Source organism: Passer montanus, unplaced genomic scaffold (genome assembly GCF_014805655.1).
Source record: "Passer montanus isolate IOZ18808 unplaced genomic scaffold, ASM1480565v1 scaffold17, whole genome shotgun sequence".
NCBI lineage: Eukaryota > Metazoa > Chordata > Aves > Passeriformes > Passeridae > Passer > Passer montanus.
In genome coordinates this window covers 2,634,712-2,661,223 of record NW_024364270.1, presented here as the reverse complement: position 1 = coordinate 2,661,223, position 26,512 = coordinate 2,634,712, and the positions used below count along the sequence as shown (strand labels likewise).

At 39.5% G+C, this 26,512-nt stretch overlaps 1 protein-coding gene across 1 annotated transcript in view; it reads left to right on the top strand.

The window, feature by feature from the left end:
- Positions 1-26,512, top strand: part of PTPRR (protein tyrosine phosphatase receptor type R) — a 140,568-nt gene that overhangs the window by 99,473 nt on the left and 14,583 nt on the right. The window contains exons 7-10 of the mRNA XM_039703872.1: positions 10,257-10,443; positions 15,738-15,822; positions 21,597-21,676; positions 23,721-23,858. Coding sequence (XP_039559806.1) covers positions 10,257-10,443; positions 15,738-15,822; positions 21,597-21,676; positions 23,721-23,858 — 490 coding nt within the window. The remainder of the gene's footprint in view (positions 1-10,256; positions 10,444-15,737; positions 15,823-21,596; positions 21,677-23,720; positions 23,859-26,512) is intronic.

The window sequence follows — 26,512 nt, the reverse complement described above, 5'->3', positions numbered from 1 at the left end:
AAGCCTTCCCATAGAAAGCAAGGCTGGAAAGCCAGACTATAATAGTGGATCAAGGAAAAAAGAAAATCTGGAAAGAGAAAGATCTATATATAACACTTAAGTGTCAGGTCTGGAGACTTTAAAAGCAGCTAAAGAAAGGGCAGATCTAAGAGCACATACATGGGTCCTGTCCCTACGAGCTTAAATCCCATCATTGGGTTGTACAGCTTAGGCTCACTAGTCACCCTGTGACTGTTCCAAAGTGGGTGTGCTACAAGGATTTGGGCTCTGTGCAGGCAGCCTCAGGTGCTTTGTCCGCTGTGTGACCAAGCACCTAAGGCTGCCAGCTCCCTTTGGAAATGTCCATAGGTGGCGCAGCTCTGTTGAGCTACATTGTGGGTCTGGAGGTTTTGCATTCCTCAGAAACTGCTGCTGTTCAGTAATTTCTTCAAAGTGCACTAACGATTCATTTGTCTGCTTAGAAATCTTCCGTGTGACACTTGCAGTAGTTTAAAGATAATGAGGACCAAGTAAAATAAACAAGAAATGTGCTTTTTTATTATCTTAAGGTTGACAGGGTGTAGTAAACGCCTCTTTTCCCAGATGTTACTTCCTGTCTTTCCCAAATGGCGAACTCACCAGGAAAGAACTCATTGTACTGATTAGCCTTCAAGTCACAATAAAAAATAATTTTCTCTTACTGATACTGTCTGAAGATACTGCCCATTTACATTATGAATATTCCCACCCATGTCTTTTTCCAGGTCAGCTGGTTTTGGTTAAAGTCTCAAAAGAGTATTAAAGGACATCAATGTGCAAATAGATTATATATTTATTTCCTTGTTTGGATGTAAGGGTTGTAAATTATATTCCTTAAATGAGCAGCAGTTGTAGGATGGAAATAGAATTTGTGCTCAAGAGATTAAGTATTATGGAATACATGAAGCTAAATTGACTTACCTAAGGCTCCCCCTATGGAAAAAAACAAACTAGGTTTTTTTTCATCTAAAATATTAAAAATCCACTTTTGGATTTTCAAATGGATCCATAAGATCCATTTTTCATTTATTTAATTATAGACCAATTGAATAGCAGAAAATGTCAGTTAAGTAGTCTTAAAAAACACTTCCTTGAAGCTATTGCTATAGTGTTGTATCTCTCCATCCTCACTTATTAGATCAGTTTTCCTTGATAGGCTGTTCTCTGTATAATGCAGACAAGCACCCTCTAGGCATAATGTAGTGCTCAGGAAGAAGTGAGCCTTGTATGTTCTGGGAAAAATAATCTGGCTTTGCACCTGGATAAGAGAGCTAAATTTGCAATGGTGGTACATAGCTACAGCTTCTCCAGGGTCTCACAGAGGTACTTATGAACTGGAAGCATAGAGGGGAAACTTATACAAGTATGACAAAAATATTTTGCAAATTGCTTATTTTCTTATTTTTTAAGCAAAATATACAGCAGACAAAATATGTGGGTTTTTTTTTTTAACAGTCCTTGCTGGCTTACCCTAAATAAATGCATTATCTGAGCTCCTTAAGTTGTGCATTTATTTAATATGTGCAGCCCTAGTAGTCAGTTATTATTACTCCCTATTCGCTTTTCCTTTTTCCTATTCTTTTAACTTGTTTTGCTTATATTCATTTTAGCTTGGTTTAAATGGGCATATGCATTAATCAGAGAGAGAACAGGTCATCCAGTAAGTTTGTGCAATGAGGCCTCCCATATGACATCGAGCAATGCTGCAATGAAAGCAGATAAGAATAGTAATAAACAAGACTGCATTCAATTAAAGCTCTACCATGTAAAGAAAATTAACCATTAATTGGTAAACATTTGTTCAGCTCCTGGAATAAACAGCTCAAATAAGCACAACAAATTTGCATCTTCATTTATTTTTGCTTCTGAACATTTAACTCAATTTTCACTCATGCTGCAGACACATATGAAGCAGAAACAGAGCTTTATGTTGCCATTCAAATTTTATTGAAGATGTAAGTTTGCGTGACAAAATGCAATTTGACTGTAGAAATAATCTACAGGAAAAGATGGGAGGCAGTTTAAGCTTTGCATTTTTGAACAGTCAGTTCCCGTGGCTGAGCAGCATTGCCTTATCGAGGGCAGAACAGGAGTGAATTGGCAGAACATTAGAAAGCCTGATTAAAAGAGGGAAAGTTGAAACTACACTCATGTCAGCTGTTTTCCTCTACAGGATATTGAGCCATTCCTGTCCTAACCAGATACTGATTGCTTAAAACTTAATCCAGAAGTACTTGTCAAAACCGTTTCCTCAGTTCATTTTGACCTGCTGAGCTGTGAGTAGATCCTGAGAATTGTTTGCAACTTAGTGCTAGATATATTGGTCTCCTCTCACTCATGGCTGTGGGAACAAGATCAGACCCTCTGTAGAGAATATTAAATGCCTCCAGGTCTTGAAAAAACTGTTTAAACTTCAGAGCTGAGGCTCTAGATCTGTTTCTGTTGACTCAGGGAGAGATGGAATATGCTGTCAGGAGATTTCTTATAGCTGGGAGGCCACAGAGGATTGGAAGTCTTGCTTCACAGCAGCCATATATCCCTCTTCTTCTAGTAGGTACACATCTTACTGTCATCATTTCCAGACCCCTTCCTTAAAATCAGAAAACGTCAGGGTTGAGTGTGACAAATAGAGAAAAATAAAAATACAACACTGAAATACTGTGAGGAGAACTGTGTGACAGAGCAAACATTAACAGAATAGCAGACTGTCTTCTCAAGAAGACGCGTACTTCATATTATTGCCTGTCTTAGAGTCCTGAGCTTAAATATATTCCATATCTGGCTTTCAGGTGATAGGTATTAACTTCAGTGATCTATCCAATTAGCCTCTGTAAATTAGGTCCTTGGTTTGGCGAGATGGGGCTCCTCAGACCAATGGCTACAGGATTTGTCTCAGGTACAGATATCTGCAAGGCAGAGTAGAAATAATATAAATATCAGTGATATTAACTATTTAATTGTTAAGCATGTTTGTGGAAAATTGGGCTAATACCTATCTGTCCAGGATCTCCTCTCTGGAGAGGAAAAATCAGAGACAGAGGAATGTTTATCTGTGAGAGGAATAAGGTTTTGGAAATGAGGCCAGGAACCCATACAAAAAGAGAAATTTACTATTCCCATGCATGGTAAGATGTCAATAGGTAATTTCTGATGTTTTAAGTAGCACTGGTATGTCAGGAGATAGCAGGAGAGAGGGAAAGGTCAAGTTTTGACTTACTGCACACCCAAGTGCTGAAGGTGGATCTAAGGTCCTGAACTTTTTGTTTTTATGGGTAATAAAGTAGCTGTAAAATAACCAGACATAAGCTGAGCAGAAAAGATCCTTCAAGGTTTCAGTTTCTATCAATTTAGACTGGTCATAATGCAAAGTAAATTCGTGTTTGGCCTTGTTAGTTGGTTGATCTCACCTTCTGATTTTTGAGTACTTCAGTCTGGGGTGTGATACAGGTTTGGTTTGTTGAAAATGTCGACAACCTCAGGTCAGAGTGGTTCCTAAAAGCCACACCTCTTGTTCAAGTAAAACCCAGAACTGTTAGCAGGTGAAGCAGAGAGCATTTGGGAAGCTGAGTTTTCATTGTGGGTCTGCCAAGCTTCTGTATATCAGTGCTTTATAGGGCACCTGGGAGTGTACAAATTAGAAGTACAGTATGGGCAATAAATACTGTGTGCAAATATTTATGTGTTAGGAAGACATTCACATACTTACCTAAATATTTTTAATTCATTATTTTTGTCAAACTAATAAATAATGATATTAACTTTTGTGGAAAAGAAGAGGAGGATAATTACATTAATGGGTATTGTATATTATCAGAACTCATGGGGTTTTGTATTAAAATATTCTTTAATATGTGTTGCAGCACAGCAGAAAATTGAAACTTAAGAACTCTACATTTCAAGGAAAGAATGTAAATGTAAGAAAAATTAATCTTCATATTTCAAATTAGGATGGTCAATAATAGAATTTTATTGCATTCTTAGAAGATTTGTTTGAGGTAGTATGCTGATGCTCAGAAGAAAATCAAGAGATTATCACACCCATTAATGTAACCATACTCTCATTCACCCCTACTTTCCCAAGATATCCAGTAATATCAGCAGCAATTGGTCGATATATATTTCAGGCTAGCAAGTACAGAGCAAGAATCATATATATGGATTTTGGAAAAATATAAAAATTGTCCTTATGTGTTAAAGCAACTATTTAACAGTACTGTGAATGTTACTTGAAAACTTATCAAATTGTTGCTTCAAATGAGAGGCCTCTTAACCTTCCCAGGACTGTCTGTAATGGATATTATAAATCTTCATTTGTGAAGAAACGTCTCAGTTGTTTATTAGATGATCCATATTACTATTTGCCCAAGGCAGGAAGAAAACACCAATATCTTCAGTCATTTGAAAAAATTATTTTAACCTCTTTGTACTTCTGCTTTTCTACTTTTCCTTTTTTCAATGCTGATTTTTCTTGATGAAGTCAAAGTTTCCTATTTTTATTTATTTTCTATTGGTATAGAGGATTAATAACAGTCCTTTTCTAATTTACTGTACTTTTCACACTTCATTGGCATTTTACATATCACATTAGTTCATCTACATGACCATGTTTTCTCTTAGCTCTTTTGCTAAAAGCAGAAAGAAAGCGGAGAACTGTATTTTTTTCATTGTTCTTTTTTCCAAATATACTTATTTTTTCCTTTGAATTGCTCTACTGAAACATAAAACTAGATATGCAGGTGGAGTCTGGCAGCAGTAAGTGCTGGAAAGGCTGTACCTACTTGTGCTTTCCCAGTGCAATTCCAGCAGTGCAAACCCCACCTGCACACAGTGCATTTGCTGATGATCACCCACGAGGTGAGAGACTCAGCATCCATGTCTAGGCCTAATCTGTGAGCACCAGAGAAACAAAAGGCATGGGGGAATTGTGGTGGTTTTCCCTTCAGTGACAGGGAGAGTAGCCCTGTGGAGCATTCCCTGGTACAGGCAGGATCCAGGGACCGAAAGCAAACTCCCTCCCCAGCAGCTGCATCCAGCTGTGCTCCTCATGCTAATTGATGGCTTTCTTCACCCACAGGCCTGACCCAGCTCCTCCTGGGCTGCTCAGCAGCTCGGGCGGGTGGTGGCACAGCAGGAAGCACCTCCCTGTCCACAGTGCTGGGGTCAGAGGGCAATGACTCCTACAGGGCAGCAGCCATCGCCGCTGCGTCCAAAACGCTAGAGACACAATGAGAGGCTGAGGCTCAGGAATCTGGGTGTTGCACTTTTCACGAGTGCTGAATAAACATGTGTATTTAAAGAAATTATTCAGCTCAAATAAACAACTGGGAAAACGTGTAGGGCAATTGGATTTTTGTAATCAAATCTATGGCTTAATTTTAGGGTCAGAGAAGACCTGGAAATGACCTCACTAATGTTTAATAGGGCTTTAGTAACCTAGTGGCCCTCCAAAGTGGACAGGTGGAGCTTCCTTTCAAGAATTTTCAAACAAACATTGCTTTTGAATGTTGTTTAATTGTGCCTTGTAATAAAATCTGCTTCTATAAATGCATTATTTAAAATACTCTGGTGAATTCTCATCAGTGAACTTGTTCCTATTACCCAACTGAAAAGAGATCTGTGAGTATGTAGTAAGACTCCCCTCTGGGGTTCCAGACAATACACAGACACAAGTGGTTTCCTGATTGCACTTATTCACGTACCCAGTGATGAGGTGGCTGTCCCAGCTGGTGGAACTTCAGAAGAATTAGTCTCCTGACAATTTTAATATAATGTTGTCACAAATGTTTACAATTCCTCAGATTCCTCACACGGTACTCTTCCCCATCAAGACACAACCTCGAGAGGATGCTGGGGTAGGTGTCTCATAACAAAATCTCTTATTTGGCCCAGACTATTCACATGGGGAACATAAAGAATATGAAGTTATTTAAAAGGGAAAAAAAAAGCTTGGCCCAGAGAAATAAGGGAAAACCCATTATTTAAAAGGGAAAAAAAAAGCTTAGCCCAGAGAAATAAGGGAAAACCCAAGTATATGGGTCCCTTACTCTAATTTGAAGTGGAAAATACCAGTCAGGAGATACATACATTTTATATATATATAGATATACATTCGTATGTATCTCCAAGTAAAATGAGCTGTCTGACTTGAAGTGTCACTGCTCTGATTGTGATTTCCTTATTCAAAACTTAATGTAGGCAAGTGCTAATTACCAAAAATGGGCTTTGTTTTAGGTGGTACCTCCTTGTTGCTGGCTTTGTGCAGACCCTCCTAGTAAGGTGGAAAAAGGTGAGCTCAATAGGTAACCTCTTTCCATCCAGGTAGTAAAAGAGAAGAGACGTCTTTCTGCTTTCTGCTTTTTAACAGAGAGTGAGGAATTTAACTATTGAGAATCCAAAGAGTCTAGAGGAGGACCTGAGACTGTAAGCATCTTCTATTATTAGAATGTACAAACACATGATTGTTCAGGCCCTCCCTCATCTTTCAAAACAATGCAAAATGTTCTGTTTTCAGTCCTGTTCCTCAGCATAAAGAATGCAATAAAGAAGTCTGTGTGATCAATCCTAATATTGGGTATAGCATTTCTAATGAATGTAAACATTATTTAAATAATTTTATTAATTGAAGAATAATTCTTCAAGAAAGTTGTTTGAGATACCCATATTTGTGGAAGCATTACTTCTCTGATCTATTGTTTGTCCTCTTATGAACTTCTAAAAAGATTGCTTTATACTCAGTTTTTAGTCAATGTGTACCTTTTAATGCATTAAATATGCACCTAAGAACTGATTCTTCTTTCCAGAGTAATTAAGATCCTCAAGACCTCAAGTGTTCATCAATAATCCCCATAAATGGTAAAAGCTGTAAACTCACAGTTATAATTAGATCAGGTGTATTTTTTGTTGTTTTTAAGAAGGAAATAGCCCTGTTGCCAAGACTGTCAGTTATAACAATGTAAAAGCCAAAGAAAATATTAACATTTTCACTGTACTTTGTTGCTGGACAATGGGAATACTTTTCCTCTATATTAGGAAATCCCAGTAGGCTCTCCCAGAAGTATGTCTGAATCTAAATTGCTACCCATTTCTCAAGCAAAGGTAGCCTAAACAGATTTGGAGAAATTCATTGCACAGCTCTTCTGTGCAATGGTTTTCTGGATGGTTTTCAAAAGATTGGATTTGCAATATATGCACTCAGAGCCACCTGTTTTAGGGACTGCCTTTTTCCGTGGAATAAATTGCTAGTCATGATCAGAAGAGGTGCTTGTGTGGAAGGGTTTTGTGACAGAGAGATCTAACAGGATGTTTTCCTTGAGAAGTGGTGTGGAGCTGGGAACTGATTGTCTCCCACAGTCTGCGCAGTCCCCAGGGAAATGGGATAGGCATATGAGCCAGCACCCTCCTGCAGGTCCAGCTGAGAGCAGCCACCATGGTATGCCCAGTTCCCAGACCATCACAGCTCTGGATTTGGGTGTGGGTGCTGGTACTGCTGACTGGGACCCCAGTACCATGCAGGCTGTGCCACGAGGCACAGAGCACTCAGTATTGGTAGTCTGTGCATGTACCACTTACCCATCATTTTTTGCTCAGGATGCTACTTCACTTCTGCCTACCTTCTAGCACAATTAGCAGAATCATACCCCACCCACTTCCCTGTGCCAACAGAAATTGTCCCCATCTACCCCTGGAGGCAGCCAGACACCCACTGCTGACTCACTGTTACCATCTGCAGGCCTGGGCAGCAAAGCTCTTGCTGGCACCCACCCATCACCTAAGCTGAAAGAGGCTTGTGAACAAAATGACACAATGTGAGATTCACCTATTCCACCAGCTAGTCTTGTTTCTTAGACATTATTGCTTTGTGCTTTGCTAAGTGAAAGGGGAGTGACTGGAGTAATTTCTCTTCATGGAGACTGACGATACAAATCACTTAATTTAAAATAAAATTATTGAAGCATCTGCTGACATGTATGAAGTCCAATGAGGTGAAATGCCAGGTCCTGCCCTTGGGTCACAAAAACCCCATGCATCTCCACAGGCGGGGGCAAAGTGGCTAGGAATCTGCTCAGTGGAAAAGGATGTGGAGGTGCTGGCCAACATGAGCTGAACATGATCCAGCATGTGCCCAGCTGGCCAAGAAGGCCAATGGCATGCTGGTCTGTGTCAGGAATAGTGTGGTCAGCAGGATCAGGGCAGTGACTGTCTCCCTTCACTCAGCACTGGTGATGCCACACCTTGGATCCTGTGTCCAGTTCTGGGCACCTCACTACAAGAAGGACATTGAGGTGCTGGAGCGTGTCCAGAGAAGGGCAATGGAGCACAAGTCCTTTGAAAGTCTGATGGGGGGCTGGGGATCTACAGTCTGGAGAAAAGGAGACTCAGAGGAGATCTTATTGCTCTCTGCAATGACCTGAGAGGGGGTTAACCTCTTCTCCCAAGCCACCAGGAACACAGAAGGGAAAATGGCTTCAAGCTGCCCCAGGGGAGATTCAGGGTGGAAGTTAGGGAGAATTGTTTCACTGGAAGGGCTGTAAAGAATTGGAATGGGCTTTCCAGGGACATGGTGGAGTAAATGTTCAAGAAGCAATTGGACATGGCCCTTAATGCTGTAGTTTAGTTGGCATGGTGGTGCTCAATCAAAGGTTGGACTCGCCAGTCTTGGAAGTCTTTTCCAACCTTAATGATTCCGTGATTCTCTAGAGGAAAGCATTCCCCCAACATTAGTAGCATTTGCCTCACAGGTGCTATCAGATGATGTCTGTATTATAATAATATGTGGTATTACTGTAAAAGGGACTGTTGTATCTTAACATCCAGTGTTCAGAGAGGTGTGTACTCACACTCTCCTAGCAGTTCTCCTGCAGATGAGAAATGCATACAACCAAGCAGAGTTTCAGCAGAAAAAATGGAATCACTGGATAACAGATTATCCAGTAAATAGTTAATCATTGGCATATGGGATTTTACAAATGGGGAAGGCGTAGAGTTATATACCGATCTGGCAGGATGACATTAGGAGAAACTTGAGGCAATCTTATGCCATGTTTGTGTATATCCAAGCATGATAAAGTAACAAAGAGTTCAAAGAACTTCCTTGTAAGCACACCTTAATGGAAAGCCAATAATGTGCAGAGGTAGGAATCAAACTGGTGTTCTCATATCTCTATATGTGCATAGCTGCTTGGTAAATGCTAACTGAGCTGGGCATCTGTAGTCCAGCTCAGCCAGCTGAATCTGTCACTCTTATATGGATTGCTGCTTAGTAAACACAAAAGCTTTGATAAATGCCTATAAATTTGTGTTTAGTCATCACAGTTTGCAGACCATGGATTTTTTGCAGTCAATATGCCTAAAGTTAAGGGTTGAGTAGATAATATTTGATTGATGGGTTGAAAATACAAAAAAAAAAGCCAGTTGTCTTAAGTATTGTTTTAAGAAAGCCCCAAAAAGAATAGGGCTCATACCAAGACCCATACAAGTTGTGGTCTATTTGAATTTTCGTGGCTCAAAGTTGTTACTGAATCCAACTTTATTTTCCTGTAGAAATGGAAATGTTATGAATTTTCTAGTCCTGCAAGAGATGTTAGGCATTTCCAAGTAGCCCCTTTTAAGTCTATGACCATTCCTGTGTATGTCTCCTCAGACAGAGATAATTTATTGTGGTTTATTGCCTCTCCCTTCCCTTCTACCTAGTATGAGACATTGTCTACTGTCTTGGTAGCCCCAATGTTTATACTGCCTTTCACTTATTACTGCTGTTTTTATAAAATTTTCCTGCTCCATTATGTATATTTAATTTCAGTAAATTCTTAAACATGCACCTGACATAACTGTAAATTTATTTCACACTTTATGTGTATCAGTTAGAAATATATCTATCCCCTGTACTTTTTTTCTGTGAAATATTTCTTCCTTACCAAGATACCACTTTTGCATTTTACATTTATAACAATAAAGTAGCATATAGGGAGCTGTATCTGCTTCTAAGAATAATTCAAATAGTTGCCCCCCAGCACACGTTTTTGCAGCATTGGTTGTTAGATTGAAGAAGTAGGATGTCCTTGGTTTTCTGTCTGCTTAGTGGTACCAGTGAAACTAGTCTTGCAGTCTTTGCATGTCCAAATCCATCAGTGACCATAGAGAAAGTCAGGGTGCATAAATAACTCAGGATCAGCTTCATGAGTATGGGATTTACAGTAACACAGATCTTGTATAACCGTTTGAATTATTTTCTAATGCAGACGAGGATCCAACGTCTCACTGACTTTGGATATGAGCAGCTTGGGAAGTGTTGAACCTTTTGTCACCGTGCCAACCCCACGAGAAAAAATAGCCATGGAATACCTGCAGTCAGCTGGCCGCGTCCTGACACGGCAGCAGCTTCGAGATGCAGTGGCATGTTCTCATTTACTTCAGACAGAATTCATGGTGAGTTTAACAACACACTTGAAATGAGGATTTTTGACATAAGTGGCACAACAGAAACTGTGAAGAAAAAATCATCAGGCAACACTTTAATGTCAAGGTTCAAATAATTTCCAAAGGGCAGATTAGATAGTTTCAAGGTGGTGTTTTATGTTTGTGCACTAAAGACAGAGAAGTCAGTCAGTTATATCCATGGACGATACAGATTTCTCTTGGTCTGAAGTCCCATCATAGACAAGCTAAGTATTATAATAGAGCTACAGTGCAAACAGTCAGAACTGTAACACTGTGACAGTTTCAAAGAGATCATAAAGACTGTGATGAAAACACAGTCATAGTTGGAGATTTTGTTTATTCCCATGTAAACACCATCTATGTTTGCAATTTGAGCACTAAATTTTTAGCTACCGTAAATTATTTTTTGGAGCAGATAGGGACACACATCCACAGTCCCTGTCCAAAAGGGACTTCTTTCCCAAGGTCCAAAATACCTTTAACAAGCATGCCATACAGCAGCCTAATATACTCAAGACAGAAAAACCCTGAAGTGTTTTACAAGTGTATTTATTAGTAAAAAGGATAGGAATCTAAAATGAACCAAGTGGCCAGATGGAAAAAAGTCAGAGCAGAAAAACTTAGTCAAGGAAAACACATTACAACACATTACTTTAAGAAGACCTGAAAAAGTCTGGTATTGCAAAACACTCAGATGAAAGAAGCTGTCAGAAAAAAAGGGGACACTTTTTACAAGGGAAGTAGAAAAAAGCATAAACTGAAGCCACTTGAATGTGAAAGCTGAGTACGCCAGGGCAAAAAAGGTTTTTAATTAAAAAAAATCATAACTTCATATTTAAATAGATCAAAAGCATGAAACTTATTAAGAATACAAAGATCAGTTGATGATCAAAATGGTATAAAGTTGAACCAGCAGGTGAGGAGTGACTCCATTATTTGCATCTGCATTGACCCTAGAAGAACTTAGGAAATTTCCTACATCTGTGGCAGGGATAGGATCAAGCAGATCAGTAGAAGTGCTGTCTGATATTGAAGCATTAGTGCAAGGGATTCCATAACAAGTCAATAAAATTAATAAAAGTAAGCTAATAGTCACCCAGGAATCCTAAAGGAGAACTGGAGAGGTGTAATGTAGCAGTTGTGCTTCAGCAGCTGAGGAGTCAGAGGGCCAAAGGTAGCAGTTTTTCGGAAAGGTTCCAGAATCGATCCAGAGAACTGTATGTCTAGAAATCTGATGTCTAAATCAGAGAAACTTGGAAGAATTAAAATTAAACATGACAGGGCACGTGACCCCCTCAGGTTTCATTTTTTTTTCCAATTTGTGCATGTGAATCAATAGATGATGAATGCCATCTTATTCTAAAAATAGCTTTTCATTATGAATAATTGCAACCTATGGAGCAGCCCTTTCAATTGCCTTTAAAATTCAAGGTTTTTATTAAAAGTCACTTGCTTAATAAAAGTAAATCCCTCAGTTCTTCTACCAAAACACGGACAGACAGTGTAGACAGAAAAATTACAATCATCCAACATACTTTTATCACCAGTTATGCCATAGGTTCTCTGCCATTCTGCTACTTAGGCAGGAAAGTCAGAAGAAATAACTTCATCATGCCTAAGCCCCCCATGTTAGGAGACAGTTTGTGCAGACAAATTGGCACCTCACAGAATCCTGTTTACCCAAATTGTATCACACAGCAGTTGTGCACAGCTTTGGGGAGACAGAGTCACATTTTATTTGTCCCTCAGGGGGGCACAACATGGCTTTGGCCATTCAGTGTTTCCACAGAATTTTATTGAAAAGGTCGTGACTCATCTATTCTGTCTTTAAAGCATTTTTAAAAATGTGTTTTAAGATGAAGCTGTTGAACAGTATCTGTTTGCTGTGTTCCTAGCTCCAGATAATAGCTGAAGTCGGAACTTGAGGCATGCAAAGAACGCAGTATATAACCCTCAGCCATTCTGCTCACACAGCTCATTTTAACTAGCTAAAGAAATACAGTAAGGCAGTCTTCTGGAGACTACAATTATTAGCTCTCATGACAAACTTCCAAATGGAAAAAAAATAGAGAAGTGTTTAAAGTTTTCAGTGGAAAATTAAAATATGAGCAGTTTCACATTATTTTTAGTTCTTCAATTATTTTCATTAACAATTAAAGGAGCATTACTTAATTAAAGGGTATATTTCGTTGGGAGAATATACCTGTTTTGCAAGGAGGAAGAAACATAATTTACCCAGCACCCAAAACACCCAAATGTCAAAAAATACAGTCCTGCATGGGAAAGTCCCTGACCATTAAATCTAAAGCATTAGGTCCTCAAAAATAGGAGGGATGAGTATAATGACTGCCTGCCTGAATTTTCCTAAATTTTGCCACATTTTCTTGAATGCTTTCAGAGACCCAAATCATACCTCTTCAAGTGTATGAATAGCATTTAAAATTTAATGTGAGCCAGAATAGCTGTTGTTAGAAGGTATCAGAAAGAGAAACCATCCCATGAATATGCATATGCATCTATAGTTGCATGCAAGTGACTGAGCAGGGGAATGTGTGCAGTTTATGCATTATTTGCAATTATTTCCTTAAATATATATGTTTAATAAAATAATTTTATATATATATTGCTTATACAGCTACAGAGTTCATATACTAGTTTGCACATGTTCCTGCTATTTGCAGTCTGCTGGGCTTATTTGCTCCCCTGTTAGCAGGAATGTTATCACCATATTATCCTGACCTTTTTTTTCTGGAATAATCTCTTTTTTCTCACAGCCAGTTTCAGAATAAGTGACTTGTCTGTGGCTGTGATCCACGGTGTATTGTCAGATTTCTGTCTGTGCCCTTGGACTCACAAGTACTTACTACTGGGAGGAGACCACTGATTAGAAAGTGTTTACAGGATGTAAGTGATTAATGTTATTAATGGTCCCGGTTGGCCCAAAGAAATGTGTTTCTGTTTTCAACTTGGTGGCATTTTTGTATCTGTCAGTACTCGCCAAATAATGAACTATTAAAAAATTTCAGCAGCCGTAGTAAGGGAGACAGCCACACATCTGGAAGACCCTCACCGACCACCACTTCTTGGGCAGGCAGAGGACTCTTCCTCATGCATCTTTTTCCAGTCTCTGTCGTTGACAGACAGAGATCCCATGAAGCACAAGCTTAGTGTCTTGCTCTCTCTCATTTGGTGCATAGTTTAGCACAGAAACCTTTCAGAGGCCATGTGCTCGTGGTGCTTGTACTAAGCCAGAACTGAGCTAGGGAAGCTCTAGGTCAGCCAGTTGGAACAATTTGGAGCCCAAGGGCCAAGGGTAAGTCTCAAACAGAGGTCACCATTGGAAAACAGTAGAAGCCAGACGGGAATATGAGGAGGGTATGGGAGCTCATTTTGTAGTTTTGTGGATGAGGAAGCAGCATTAGACACAGGACTGAGGTGAGATGGTTTGACCTGAGGCAGTGGGCATGAGGTTTATGCAAGAATGAAGTTTTAGAAGTGAGAAGATCCTGAACTTAGGACAGCCATCATATGGATGGCAGTACACAATCTGAAAAAGGATTGGGGGAAGTACCTGCAAGAAAGGTGCATCTTAGCAGCAACACTTTGGCTGGCCTGACACAGCAAGTCATTCTTTTGAGGAGCCAGCTGAAGACCAAGAAGAGATTAAGGAAGAAACTGAGTGAGGGAGAAGGGAAGAAGAAAGAAGGTCCATGAAATGCATGGGCATAAGGCAGAGAAGGCAGAAAAATAAAAATCAACACAGGTGCAACCTCACATCATAAGATTTTTGAAAGCCAAGTTGGGAAGTGAAGTGAATCACAGCATTTCAATATGAACTTTCTAAATTTTACTTAACTTTGCCATCTCTTCAAGCAGTAAAGTGAGAAGGTAGCTTCCCCTGCTTGGTGAACCCATGTAAAAGTCTGCTGCTGGGTGCCTGCTTGGCAAGGTTTTAGAGTCCTCATCCCTGTTCCTTTAAAAAAAATCCCTGCAGAGATCAGCCATGCTGGGCAGGACCAGAGCTTGTGTCTGAAGGACAGAGACCATGCATCTCTGCTGTACCAAAGTACTGGCTAAACCTCCACCTCTAGAGTAGAAACCAACTCATTTTGGAGAAAGATCCTTAAGTAAATCCTTTTCCAGTGATGCAAGCCAACAGATCCTCGTGAAGTTCCTGTGTGTCTCTAAGAGGCAATTACGTAATATGCCACTGTCTCTTAGGCTAAATGTCCCAGGCTAGCATGATGTTTCCAAGTCTCTAGTTATGACTGCTCTTCCAAGTAGAAGTATTAATTTACTGAAGATTGAATTCCTGCTTACTCTAAGGCAATTTAAATAATGGCATCCAAAAAAAACCTATCAGCATAAAAATGAAGATTTGAGTGAACTGAAGCATTTTTTATGTGATTTTGACAGATTATTTTAGTTGGTAAAACAGCCCCCACAATCATGGAAGAAAACCAACTCCTGCCTGTTTCATCCTGCCATTTTTAAAGGGTTGGTTTTATTTAACTCTACAAACATTGTTTCAGGACCTCAAAATCAAAATTTTTCTTACTCTCCCTTAAACCAAGTTAAACATTTTGTCTAATGTAAATTTTGTGGATTTTTACTTTTCATGCTGACAAACAGTTTGAAAAACAGTAATTTTAAGTTTATGAGGAGTTTATAATTTGTGTATTTTTGAAACTTAAAGGAAACTGTCACATTAGTTACCTGCACATTTGCAATGTAAATCAGTCACTAAAAGCTGAAAATGAGAAGCAAAAGAAATAGCTTCAAATTTTATTACTTTTGAGTCTGAATTCAAAAGACTAAGGCACTTCATTCTAGTAGTTTAAATAAAAGGCAAGTGAGGTCTTTGAATTTCATTGATGAGGGCTTACCACAATTTTTTTTTAATATTTGCCATATATTAATATTTAATTATTTTTAAAGTTCCTGCCCCAGTTATGTAAAGTATTGCTCTTTTTTGCCACAGCACTGTACTTTTGAACTCCACTTTTCTGGAACTATAGTGCATTTTAACTTTAGTCCTAATCCCATAAAAACTTTTTTTTAAAATAATTCATCAGAAGTGTTCCTCGGAAGTCACCCCTTCAATATGCAACTCCCTGTGTTTATTAAAGGAAGGGTGTTGACAGGCTTGAGGTGGGAACCATTTTTTTTCTTAATGACTTTGATGTTAAGAGACAGTTGTGTAACAGCAGATGGCCTTCTGGTGATAATTTCCTGCATGGCTCCTTTGGAAACATCAGTCTGATTTAATTTATTTTTTATAGGAAATACCAATGAATTTTGTGGATCCCAAAGAAATTGACATCCCGAGTCATGGAACTAAAAACCGCTATAAAACGATTTTGCCAAGTAAGTGAGCTAGCCCATGATTTCCTACTATGACATTTAGTCCTGTTTTGAGAACGTATTGCTGTGAAAATCTAACTGTATTTATATTTGCTTGATGTGTACCCATTCATACTTGTATTTCTAATTCATGTAGAAAGATAACAGAAGCCCAGTGCTGTAGGACTGGCAAATGCAGAACTCTCACTGGATGCCTTAGTAGCTACACAGGTTGGCAGCATCCCAGGCACGTGCTGAAAGGGCAAGCCTGGCATATGTGGTTTTCTCTGAAAGGCAGCTCAGGCAGATGGGACAGTGAGGTCTGCCATGCTTTGCAGTAGCTCCTCATCGTAGCCCATCTTGCAGTCACTGAATTCTCTCTGGTTGGGCCAAGATACTTGGGACTGAAAAAACCCAGACTACAAAAAGCAAGTGTAACCTGTCTTGTCTTGTAGTGGGCTTCCATCTTTAAAGATCTTCTGGTGATAGCTTTTTTCTTCTTCATGCACTAAACTCTCTTTGTGGAAATCTGTTTACACTCCTGACACAGTGCTGCCTCTTCATTGCTCTTAACTTGTTACTGCCTTGCTATACTGGTTCTGTATTTTCATTGTATATATTTTCTCATACAATTGCTTTGTTATAATTGGAGATGATTGAAAACTTTTCAGTGGAATAGTTTTCCTTCAAAATACATGTTTCTCTGAAATGCAGCTATTTTCATAACATTTGTTGTTGGATAATGAGATCTTCCATTTCTCTTTTATTGAACATTTTGTTTTGTATTCTGTTTTAAAATAGATTGCAGAAGTTTCAACATTACACTAAATATAGACACAAATAGTTGAGTTTTTATAATTTTTGGCATCACCAAAGTGAAAAACTTCAGTGATTCAAAATGTTACAGAACATTCCCACTGAAAAATGTAAATCCCTTGCTTAGGTTTGGAATGAAGAATACTTTTAAAATGACAACATATCCTATCAACTAGAAATTGACTTTCTAAACATCTCTAGAATATCCTTGTGGGCCTATGTTGTATGTTAGTCACTCAAATTAATACATCTTCAATTATGAGGTTTCTCTCATCAAATCTGAAAACATTATAATTTGTTCATATCACACCAAGGCCTTGCAGTCAAACTAATGAAAATTGATGGCCTTCAGCCTCTAGATTAATCTCAGAAATGTGATATGTAGCTGGGAAAGAAGCTTGTGTGGAGTCCTTGCTTCTCTTCATCTCCAGTAAAATTTTCACTTAGTTTATCTATTGCAACCAATAGCTGTGTGCATCCGAGTTCAGTCAAGAAATATTGAAGACAATTAAAGACAGAAGGTAACTATATGCAAGTTAGATACCATCAGACAATTCAGCATCCCTTAAAGTCTGGCCCAGTGTCAACAGGATGTACACAGAGGGTGAAATCCTGACCCCTTTGGTGACAGCAGGACTTTTGCCATCAGCTGCAGCAGAGACAAGATATCACCAGCCCCCTTCTGCCTGACTGGCAGATTTTTGGAAGGAGTTCTCCCTTCCCATAGCATCTCATGTCCAGGCTGCCCCAGCCACCATAAGGTTCGCCTCCAGCAAAGGATTGCAAATGCGATGAGTCCAATTTCACTGCAGCAAGTGTTTTGGACTGGGACACAACAGCTGGGCCATGCTCGATGCTGATGAGCTTTGAGAACCTGCTTGCCTGTGTGTCCTCACCTCCGGTTAGCCAGGATGTGCCACTATCTCCACGGCACATTTTCAGTCCAAGCACACTGCTGGTGTGCACCACAGCTACTCACTGACAGGCACTCTGTAACCATCTTTGACAGAAATCAGGTTTGTTGTGTGCTAGCACCGGGTTTTTTCACTGAAGATATTTTGAGGATTAAGGCACATGCTCATAATAAATATTCGTGCACCCCACACCCAGTCTGAGAGGGTTTGGAAATTGAGTGATTAAATAGAACAGCTTTCCTGGTTTCCTGCTCAGATGATATCAACCTGCTGCTTTGTACACCCGCATCAGCTTTTCCATTCCCAGCACTGGGTGCGTCTCCTGAATCGGGGCACCTGTGATGACAAGTGACATCCTAAAAATGCCCAGTCCTGCCAGCTCCACCCTCTATGCTGTAGTGGGTATTCTCATTTTCTGAGAGATAATTCCATGACAGGGTGCATGAGGGCAGGTTTATGTTAGCAGATACACCCAGTCAGACACACTCATGTGAAATACAATTAATGCCTATTGAAAATTATTCTATATGGAAAACTACAAAGTACAGGAGATGTTACATTTCTATGGCAGATGTTTCAGTTGCAGTATAACATAGCCAACACTCTTATGCAAACACCAGGCTGCCACTTTAAGTTCTCTAACGCTAATTGTGTTACAATAATATTCTAATTCAACTACTGAGGGGCCAGAGTGGGATCAGAGTCGAGTGGCTAAGCAGTTCCCTAAGATCAGTGTTTCTCCATCCTTCCTCCTGACTGTGGCCCCACCCATAGCTCCTGTTAAACCCTGCTCTGTATCTTTAGCTGCATCCCCTCTGCCACCCGTCTACAGTATTTCTCACGCCTCTGAGCAGGTTTCCAGTCCTGCACACAGAGTTCTCAGTCTCTCACCACAGCCACATTCCTGTGGCAGAATAGCAGCCCTGCTCATCCTCTTACTCCACATCTTCACCTTTGCCTGCTTATCTCCTGCAGCCCCCACTACTTGTCCCTGCAGCAGAACCTCAGCTTCCTACTATCCTCTCCTATATCTTCCACTACCCCTTCTGCCCTATATCATTCCTACTTCCTGTCTCACTTCTTCATCTCAAATCAGAAGCAGAATTCCTGTGGTATTTCAGAGTATGCATGGACTTTTGCTTACAAAGGAGCAAGTGGTTTAACACTATTCTGTGGTATCTTTGTATGTGCAACACATCCATTAGTTTACCATACCCTATCCCTTTCTGAAGATTAACCTTAAGTCAAAAGTTTGCATGAAAACAACCTGGGCAGAATACCAGATTCACACTAACATGAAGATAGAAACTACTTAGGGGGTCAGACCTAGAAGTCCACAATCTGTTGCTTGAAGTACTTGTGCTAACACTGGCTCTGACATTCCACTAAAGACAAGGGGAATGTTAAATCATATGATCAAAGTACTTTATTATGAAAGCATATAAACAGATGCTGGAAAACTATTCTCTTGATGCTGAAATTTTTGAGCTCCTTTTCACTCCCCAGTCCTGACTACAAACAGTCATATTTGCTCCAGTTCTGCTCCCTAATGAAAGCACCAATGGAGTTCACAGAGTGAATGATCCTCCAGTATCCATGGCATGGTGGGAGGTTGTCCAGCACTGCTGCCATGTAACCCTGCTTGTTCCCTGCACCAGGCAGTCTCATGGAGGCAAGTTACAGTCCCTTTGACACCCTCCTATTCCTCCAACGTTATTAATTCAGGACATTAATTTGTTAAAGGTGGAGTTAGAAGAAGCACCTTCTAGTCTACTGAGAGAACTATTCCAGACTTCCTAAATACATGGGAAAAACAGCAGTAATTTTGCCTCAGTTAAAACAATAGAAGACGTATTTTATTAGTAATGATGAGTGTTTAGCAGCACCAGTGCATTTTCAGATGCTTTATAGATATTGATGAATTCAGCCTTGCAGTCAACATCTGTCTTTCTGCAGTAGCTTCAGACTCTAAGATTTTGCCATCCTTAAGGATACAATTATTATGTCCAAGGTATTTGTCATTCAGGAGGAAGCTAATGACTTCCATTTGTGTCTGATGATTGCCTAGTGGGTCTGGATCTTTAGCATTGCTCAGGGTTTCCTCTTCTCAGAGCTCAGTTTACAACACTTGCCTATTTCATAACTGATCATTTATAACTGTTAATTTATAAAAGATTCCTGTTCGGAAGCAGTGTTTGTTTCATTGATTGGAGTTGGAAGGAGGTCTCAGAAATTGCAAAGCTGATTTAGCTGCTCCCTAGTAACAGAGGGATTTATCTCAAGACATAGTAATTAAACTGGATGTTGGGTCTGCTTGGAAGAGGTTTTTTAAGGTAGGGGTCAAGCAACACCAGAATCAGAGGCATTGTGTGAGCTAGAGGAAGCGGGTGTTTTTTCAAGGCCACGTAGCCTGAGGCATTTGTGGAAATGGCTAATAACCACTCTGCTGAAAAGAAATGAGAGGTTTCCTGTCCTCATATTGTTAAGGGGAAAAAAAAGCTCGAAGTGAAAAAAGTTAGGAAAGTTAGTACAAAGATATTTTAGCACAAGTTAATTAGGGTTCATGTAGTGCTATTAACCACAGAAGATAAGACTTCCATGTGCAGACTTTGAAGGCATGCAGTCATTTGCATATTTTAAAAAACATCATCCTGGCTTCTACAAAGACTCCACTCCTGTCCAAGGTGCTCCTGTGACCTCCAGTGGGAAAAGAACATAAAGTATGTTTGGGATCATCCCCCCTCTTCCTTTGGTTTGCAAAGGTTTTCCTTTATCATGTTCTTAGGAGCAGGCTGAAAAGTCACAAAAGAAATCCAGAAGCAACTCTGAAAATACTAGGTTTTGCTGCAGCATATGTATATATATATCAGTTCTATATTTTTTGTGTAAACAGCAGGGCCACACACTAAACAGTGTTTTTTATCTCTTTACAGCTCAGTGCCCACATATATATCTTTAAAAGCATTGCCTAGATTGCACACAGCAAAGGAGTTATCCAGAGACTATTTCCAAACTGATGTGCCTATCTAGTGTCAAAAAACCCTGCTGATTATAACTAAGTATTTAAACAAATTGCCAGAATAAAAGATTTTTTTCAGCATAGAAATATTTCTATATCATTTTGTAGTAGCAGAATAATTTTGTCAGAAAAAGTGTGAAGAAAGTCAAAGTGTGTCCCTAGAAAGCCACAACATGGGCATCTTGCTCCCCACCTGCTTCCCCTTTTCTGTTACATTGTATACTTGAGAATATGCTGCTTTAATTCCAAAATGGTATTGATGGGGCAGGGCAGGGGGCTGGTCACATCATCACCAATGAAGAAGCAAAACCTTCCTTTCCAGGAGTGATTTAATAACCTCCAGCTCTTTACTCAATAGAACTGGCCTCCACTCCATTCTAGAACATCCAAGACTGAAGGAAAGAAGAGTGTGATGGAAAATATTCCTGTATTTTGGCATTGTGTCTCCAGTCCAGTACACATGAATGGTCACAAATCGTGTCAGATGAGGACACAGGACTGAAGGGAAGAATATGGATTACCTAGTCTAGCCCCTTACAGTCAGCTTAAATTGGTATAAACCACATACCTTTTATTTCATCCCAGGCAGAGGAATATTTTCTTAGTTTAAGTCCAACTGTCCAGTGCTGTCCAACTATTCCACTGAACACTACAGCTTCAGGCCAAAGTCCCACAGTCAAGTTCAAAGGGCTTGGTGTAATTATGAGCCACTGTGCAATGATAGAACAAGGTTCAGAGACAATCCAGGCCAGTCAGCTCGCAGGCACACGGGCAGACCCGACCTCGCTGAGCATTGCCTGGCTCTGACAGTGTTGCTTCAGTGCCCACAGCTCTGAGATGGTTCTGCACAGCTCAGCACTGTGCAGTACAGGGTGCCTTAGTTACACGTGATGATCCTCTGCAGAGGGAAGAATTTGGTGCGTAATTCTTTACTGCTTGACAGCCCCAAATAACAGTAGTTTTTTTCTTTTCAGAAAGTTTTTGATTCTCTTTAGAAATCTTCTAACTATGGGTTTTCTTATTAATTTCCATCTTCCTTGTGCTCTTAGATCCTCTAAGCAGAGTGTATTTGAAACCAAAAAATCCATCTGACTCCTTGAGTACCTACATAAATGCTAACTACATTAGGGTAAGTAAACGTACACTCTTCATGTACTTTTGAGAAAATATTTTATTTGTCGTGTGAATAGCTGGCTTTGCCAAGATGCCACTTATTTTATTGTTACCCATCTTCATTGATAATTCCAAATCTTTTTGTCTACATATGTGTTATAGAAATAGTTTCTTAAGCCATTTCTAACAAAGACCATATGGTCATGAAGGTACAGAAATGGTTGTAATAAAAAAAAAATATTGAATAGATTACAATAAACATTAAGAAACACATGAATTACTATCTGTTTACTTTGGTATTTACTGCTTCATATTGACCTACTGCCTTATAGGAAAGAAAACAGGTTTGCCTTTTAAGAGTGACAGACACCAGTACTTTAAAGATATCAATTGATAGTCCTGAAATCAACAGTTAAGTAATTAAATAAATGCTGTGATGAGTTTGTGAAAAAAGACATAAACAGACGTGTTAAATATTCACATGTGCCCACAACACAGCCATTTACATTTTACTCCCTATACTGGTCACATGACACAATGACATAACCAAGCATGAACCCTGTTGGAAAGCAGTATTTCCAAGTGACAGGTATGCTGCAGTCCTTGATCACACACACAGACAGACACACCTGCACACAGAGCGTTCTTGAACTCATGACAGAGTATATGCTAAATAGATCACAAAGAAACTAATTCAATCATATTTTAGGAGTGTAGTCCTCTATCTGCAAAATTTAATGCTTCCTTTAGAGTTATTATCCAGACCCTCAGCTGGAATAAAGGTAATAGTGCAATGAAAGTTTGGCCACAGAGTTCTACAGCTATGTTGCTTCTTTGATTAACAGTACATAATATGTGGATACACAGAACCATGCCCCTTACCCTGTCTCACTTTGCATCCTGTACTTTCAGCATTTCTTATGAAGACATCATCATCATCATCAAGTAACTAAGCAGAGTGGTTCTATTTGGACAGCAATGACATCATATCCAAAAAACAGGCCATATGTTGAGTCCTCTGAGGTCTCCCTTTTCCCTGTGCCACCACCCTTCACTCCCACATATGATGATTCCTCTTGCTACTAACACCAGTTCTTACTGAACTGTCAGCAGTTTTGGAAAAAAATGCAACCCAGCAATGAAATGAAATTTCACATCCATGTATACAAAATCATTGGGTTTTCTGGGATCCTGACAGACCTGGCTTGGACAAAGCATGTTCAGGCAGATTGATGTGTGGCTGGAGGACAGTTTGTGCCAGCTCAGGATTATCCCACTGGTTCATGCAATGAGTAACAGCTGTCATGGAGAAAGGCTCCCAAAAGGAAGACCCAAGGCTAGAGGCTCCCACACTACCTCATGCTGTTTTCCATTCACTCATTCCATTCAGACATTGCCAGGCTCTCTCCTGCATTGCTGTTGGGCACCCTGCACAAAATCATAGTTTCTCCTTTTCACACAAAAATAAGAAGGTGTGTCTTGTTTTTCCCATATTGTCTTGTCTTTCCTTCTCTTCTGCTTCCCCACTGTTTGCCTGACCTTTCTCTGACCTCCTGAATGCTCATGTGTGTCTTGGAACTCCCTATACTCCCTTTGTCCTTCCTATAAAGTCTCATAAAGGCACGTCTTCCTTAGAAAACGTATAGCAGTCTTTGTAGTTATGAGTTTTATAGTTCTTCTTTTCTCTCCTGTGGCTTATTGACTATAAACTAGCTGGAAAACACTGCTGCAATTTAAATTATAGATTAAAGTGCCACTGGATGGGGAAAGTCCCAATAACTTGAAGAATGGAGTTAGCTAAAAGAAGCCAAGTAAGCATGGAAATTTGAGAGGAATTGTTGTATTCTCAAGACCATTTAAGTTCATCAAATAGGTTTCCAGAGAAAAAACTGTTCTGAAAAATTTCTGATCTGCTCTACTTTTAGTTGTAACTTCTTTCAGTTAATATTTTTTTTAATTTCAAATTTATTTTTCTGCCCCTTCTGCTCTTTTATTCACCGGCAATATTGCTTGATCACATGAATTTAAAGTAAATGCTTTTGTGTCTGTTTCTCAACTAGGGATATGGAGGTAAAGAGAAGGCTTTCATTGCAACTCAGGGACCCATGATTAATACCGTGAATGATTTCTGGCAGATGGTTTGGCAAGAAGACAGCCCTGTCATTGTTATGATCACAAAGCTGAAAGAAAAAAATGAGGTATGACAACTAACAAAAATGAGAAATTATTCCTATGGCTGCATACTATAGAAGGGACTTTAGAAGATACAGAAGGAAGCTAGCAGATAACAGTTTCTTAAATAGTCTGTTAATAAGATATGTGAAAAATAATGAGGAGGTAGCCAAATACCTCAAGTGTAATAGCATAGCCATTGTAAGACATTATGTATTTCAAAAAAGAATTCCATTTTCTAGATCTCTGCTGTTGGGTTTCTAACTTCTTAAGAAACACCTCATTTATCTTTTGGTCACCTCTGTACTTCTTGTTACTTTCTGATATACAAAGACTAGATGGTTAATGTTATGATCAGCAGTTTCGTGACATGGCTGAAATTTGCACTTTGCTATAATGTCAGGGATTTAATCCATTCCCATTGTTACAAATCTGGACCATCCCAGAAATACAGTTTGGGCTCCCAGATGCCAACACCACAGAGGAACTTAGACAGAATGGAAATAATACGTTTTACCTTGGTATCAATTAGACTCGACAATTGTATTTTAGTGGCTAATGGCCAGCTACCTGCCTGTTTTGCATTCCATGACCTTTGCATCAAAACTATATCTTCAATATCTTTATTTAGTAATAATGGAAAATTTTGTCAGGCTTTCCTTGATAGTGCCAGTGCTCATATTTCTGACTACCAAAAATTAGGAACAAAAATCACTCCCATGCAGAAGGCCAATACAAAACCTGTTCTGGAAGACTGAATGTTAAAGAAGTGGTTTTCAGGGCTGGTGTACAGGAGAGAGTCAGAAATAAAGGAGATGGACTTATTTCTTGAGTCCAGACTTAGTAACGATTCCCAACTCCAGGTAGGTGCCTCAGTCATGTCTCAGCACACAGCCACCTAAGCACCAGGGCTATATTTCCCCTCACACCCCTGCTATTCAAACTCAGATGCATGATGGTAGAGCAACAGAGTTTATTTGGGCAAAGTTTCTAGTCTGAGTGATCAAGGACCAAGATTTGAGTGCATTCCCAGAGCTCAAACTCACTGCTCCATTTAAATGTGCACTCAGCAGACATACTCTTCTTTCTTCTGCCCTTGATTGTTGCTTCCCTCTTTCTCAGCATGAGCTTGGACTTCTAACATGAACTTAAAATCCAGGGGATTTTAAGAAACTATATATGAAAAGTAGGTTGGTCCTGAAAATCTCCCAAGACCTATTCCCAAGCCAGGTGCCATTTTGCACTAGACTGTTCAAAGACATGTTCAGAGTCCCACATTCAGGATTAATCATAAAAGCACAGCAATCAACCAGGCTAATAGACCAAAAGAGTAAGTTTTTCACTGAGGAAATGCTGACTGTTTAAACACTCACATCTGACACTGTGTAAGAAGAATGACTTGAAAGAAGTGCCCAGTGGTTTTCATCATGTCAGGAAGCTCTGTGTTTACCTGAGCTACGCAGGCTCTAGGCACTGGTGTTTATAGGCATTGTTGTGCCTGGCAATGGTAATTTCCTCCACATAGAAAGGGTGAGGAATCTCAAGTCATTCCCAGGCTATATAGAGAAGCTGTGTTTGTGCAAGCTGTCCTGTCTAGAAACCTTAGAAGCCTTCCCACTGTCAGCAGGTTCCTCCTGATACCTTGTTTGCCATTGAAAAGAAAGCAAAGTCTTATTGGCCATGCTCAGCCTGTTATCTTCACTGCTAAAATATTTGTCCTCTGTAGAGAAGGCAAAAGCACATCTTATTTGGCATAGTAACACTTGGTATTTTTTTCCTTTCTGGGGTCTGCTTTATTTCCATCGTTTTCAGGGAGGTACATCTGCAGTATACAGACATAAAGTACCTTCATATCTGCAAGCATATTTATCCACTCATCCACATTCATCCCTAAACAAATAAACCTCCATACCCAACTCTTGTGTATAGGCCATATTCCTCAGCTGGTGTAACACCAGTCAGCCTTCATTTGAGCTATGATGTACTCTAATGTATGAAGTAATGTACAATGAAGGAGCTCTCAAATGAGAGAACATTGAAAACCTTAATCTCAACAATAAATTAATTTATTTTGAATAAAAAAAATATTTGGGACATTAGTGTTCTAGTTCAAGATATTGATGTAAGAAATTTGCATTATCAATTGGAATTGTGTGAAATTATGATGTATAAAGGTTACTATAGGGTTACTTCCATGTATCAGATCAAAAATGGTTTAGACTTACTGTGGTAAGTATGGCGTTTTGCAAGATGGATGAAGAGATGAGTGTAGAGTGCTGAGAAAAATATTTATTTCAGCTGTACAAAGGAAACATGCAGAATTTGTAAAACCTGTTCTCAAAACTGCAGAATGTTTGAACAAATTGAAAATCTACCTGTGCAAGGAGAGTCCACAGCAAAGGAGCTTCTGCCTGAATAACTGGTGAGAAACTTGGAAACTAGGTCATGATTTTGGGGTTACTATGAAGAAAACCACATCTCATCTAGTGATGTAGGTACCCTTCGTGTTCAAAAAGCAGTAGTCACCTCCAGAGGGTGATCCATCCCACTTTGAGAGAGTGAGATAAATCACTAAATGAAGGTGGCCATCTCTAATTCTGTGCTAGTATTCTAGGACACAATCCTCCAAAGCTTTACACACAAGGCACATACAATTTTCATATATTACTGAGTTTAGTCA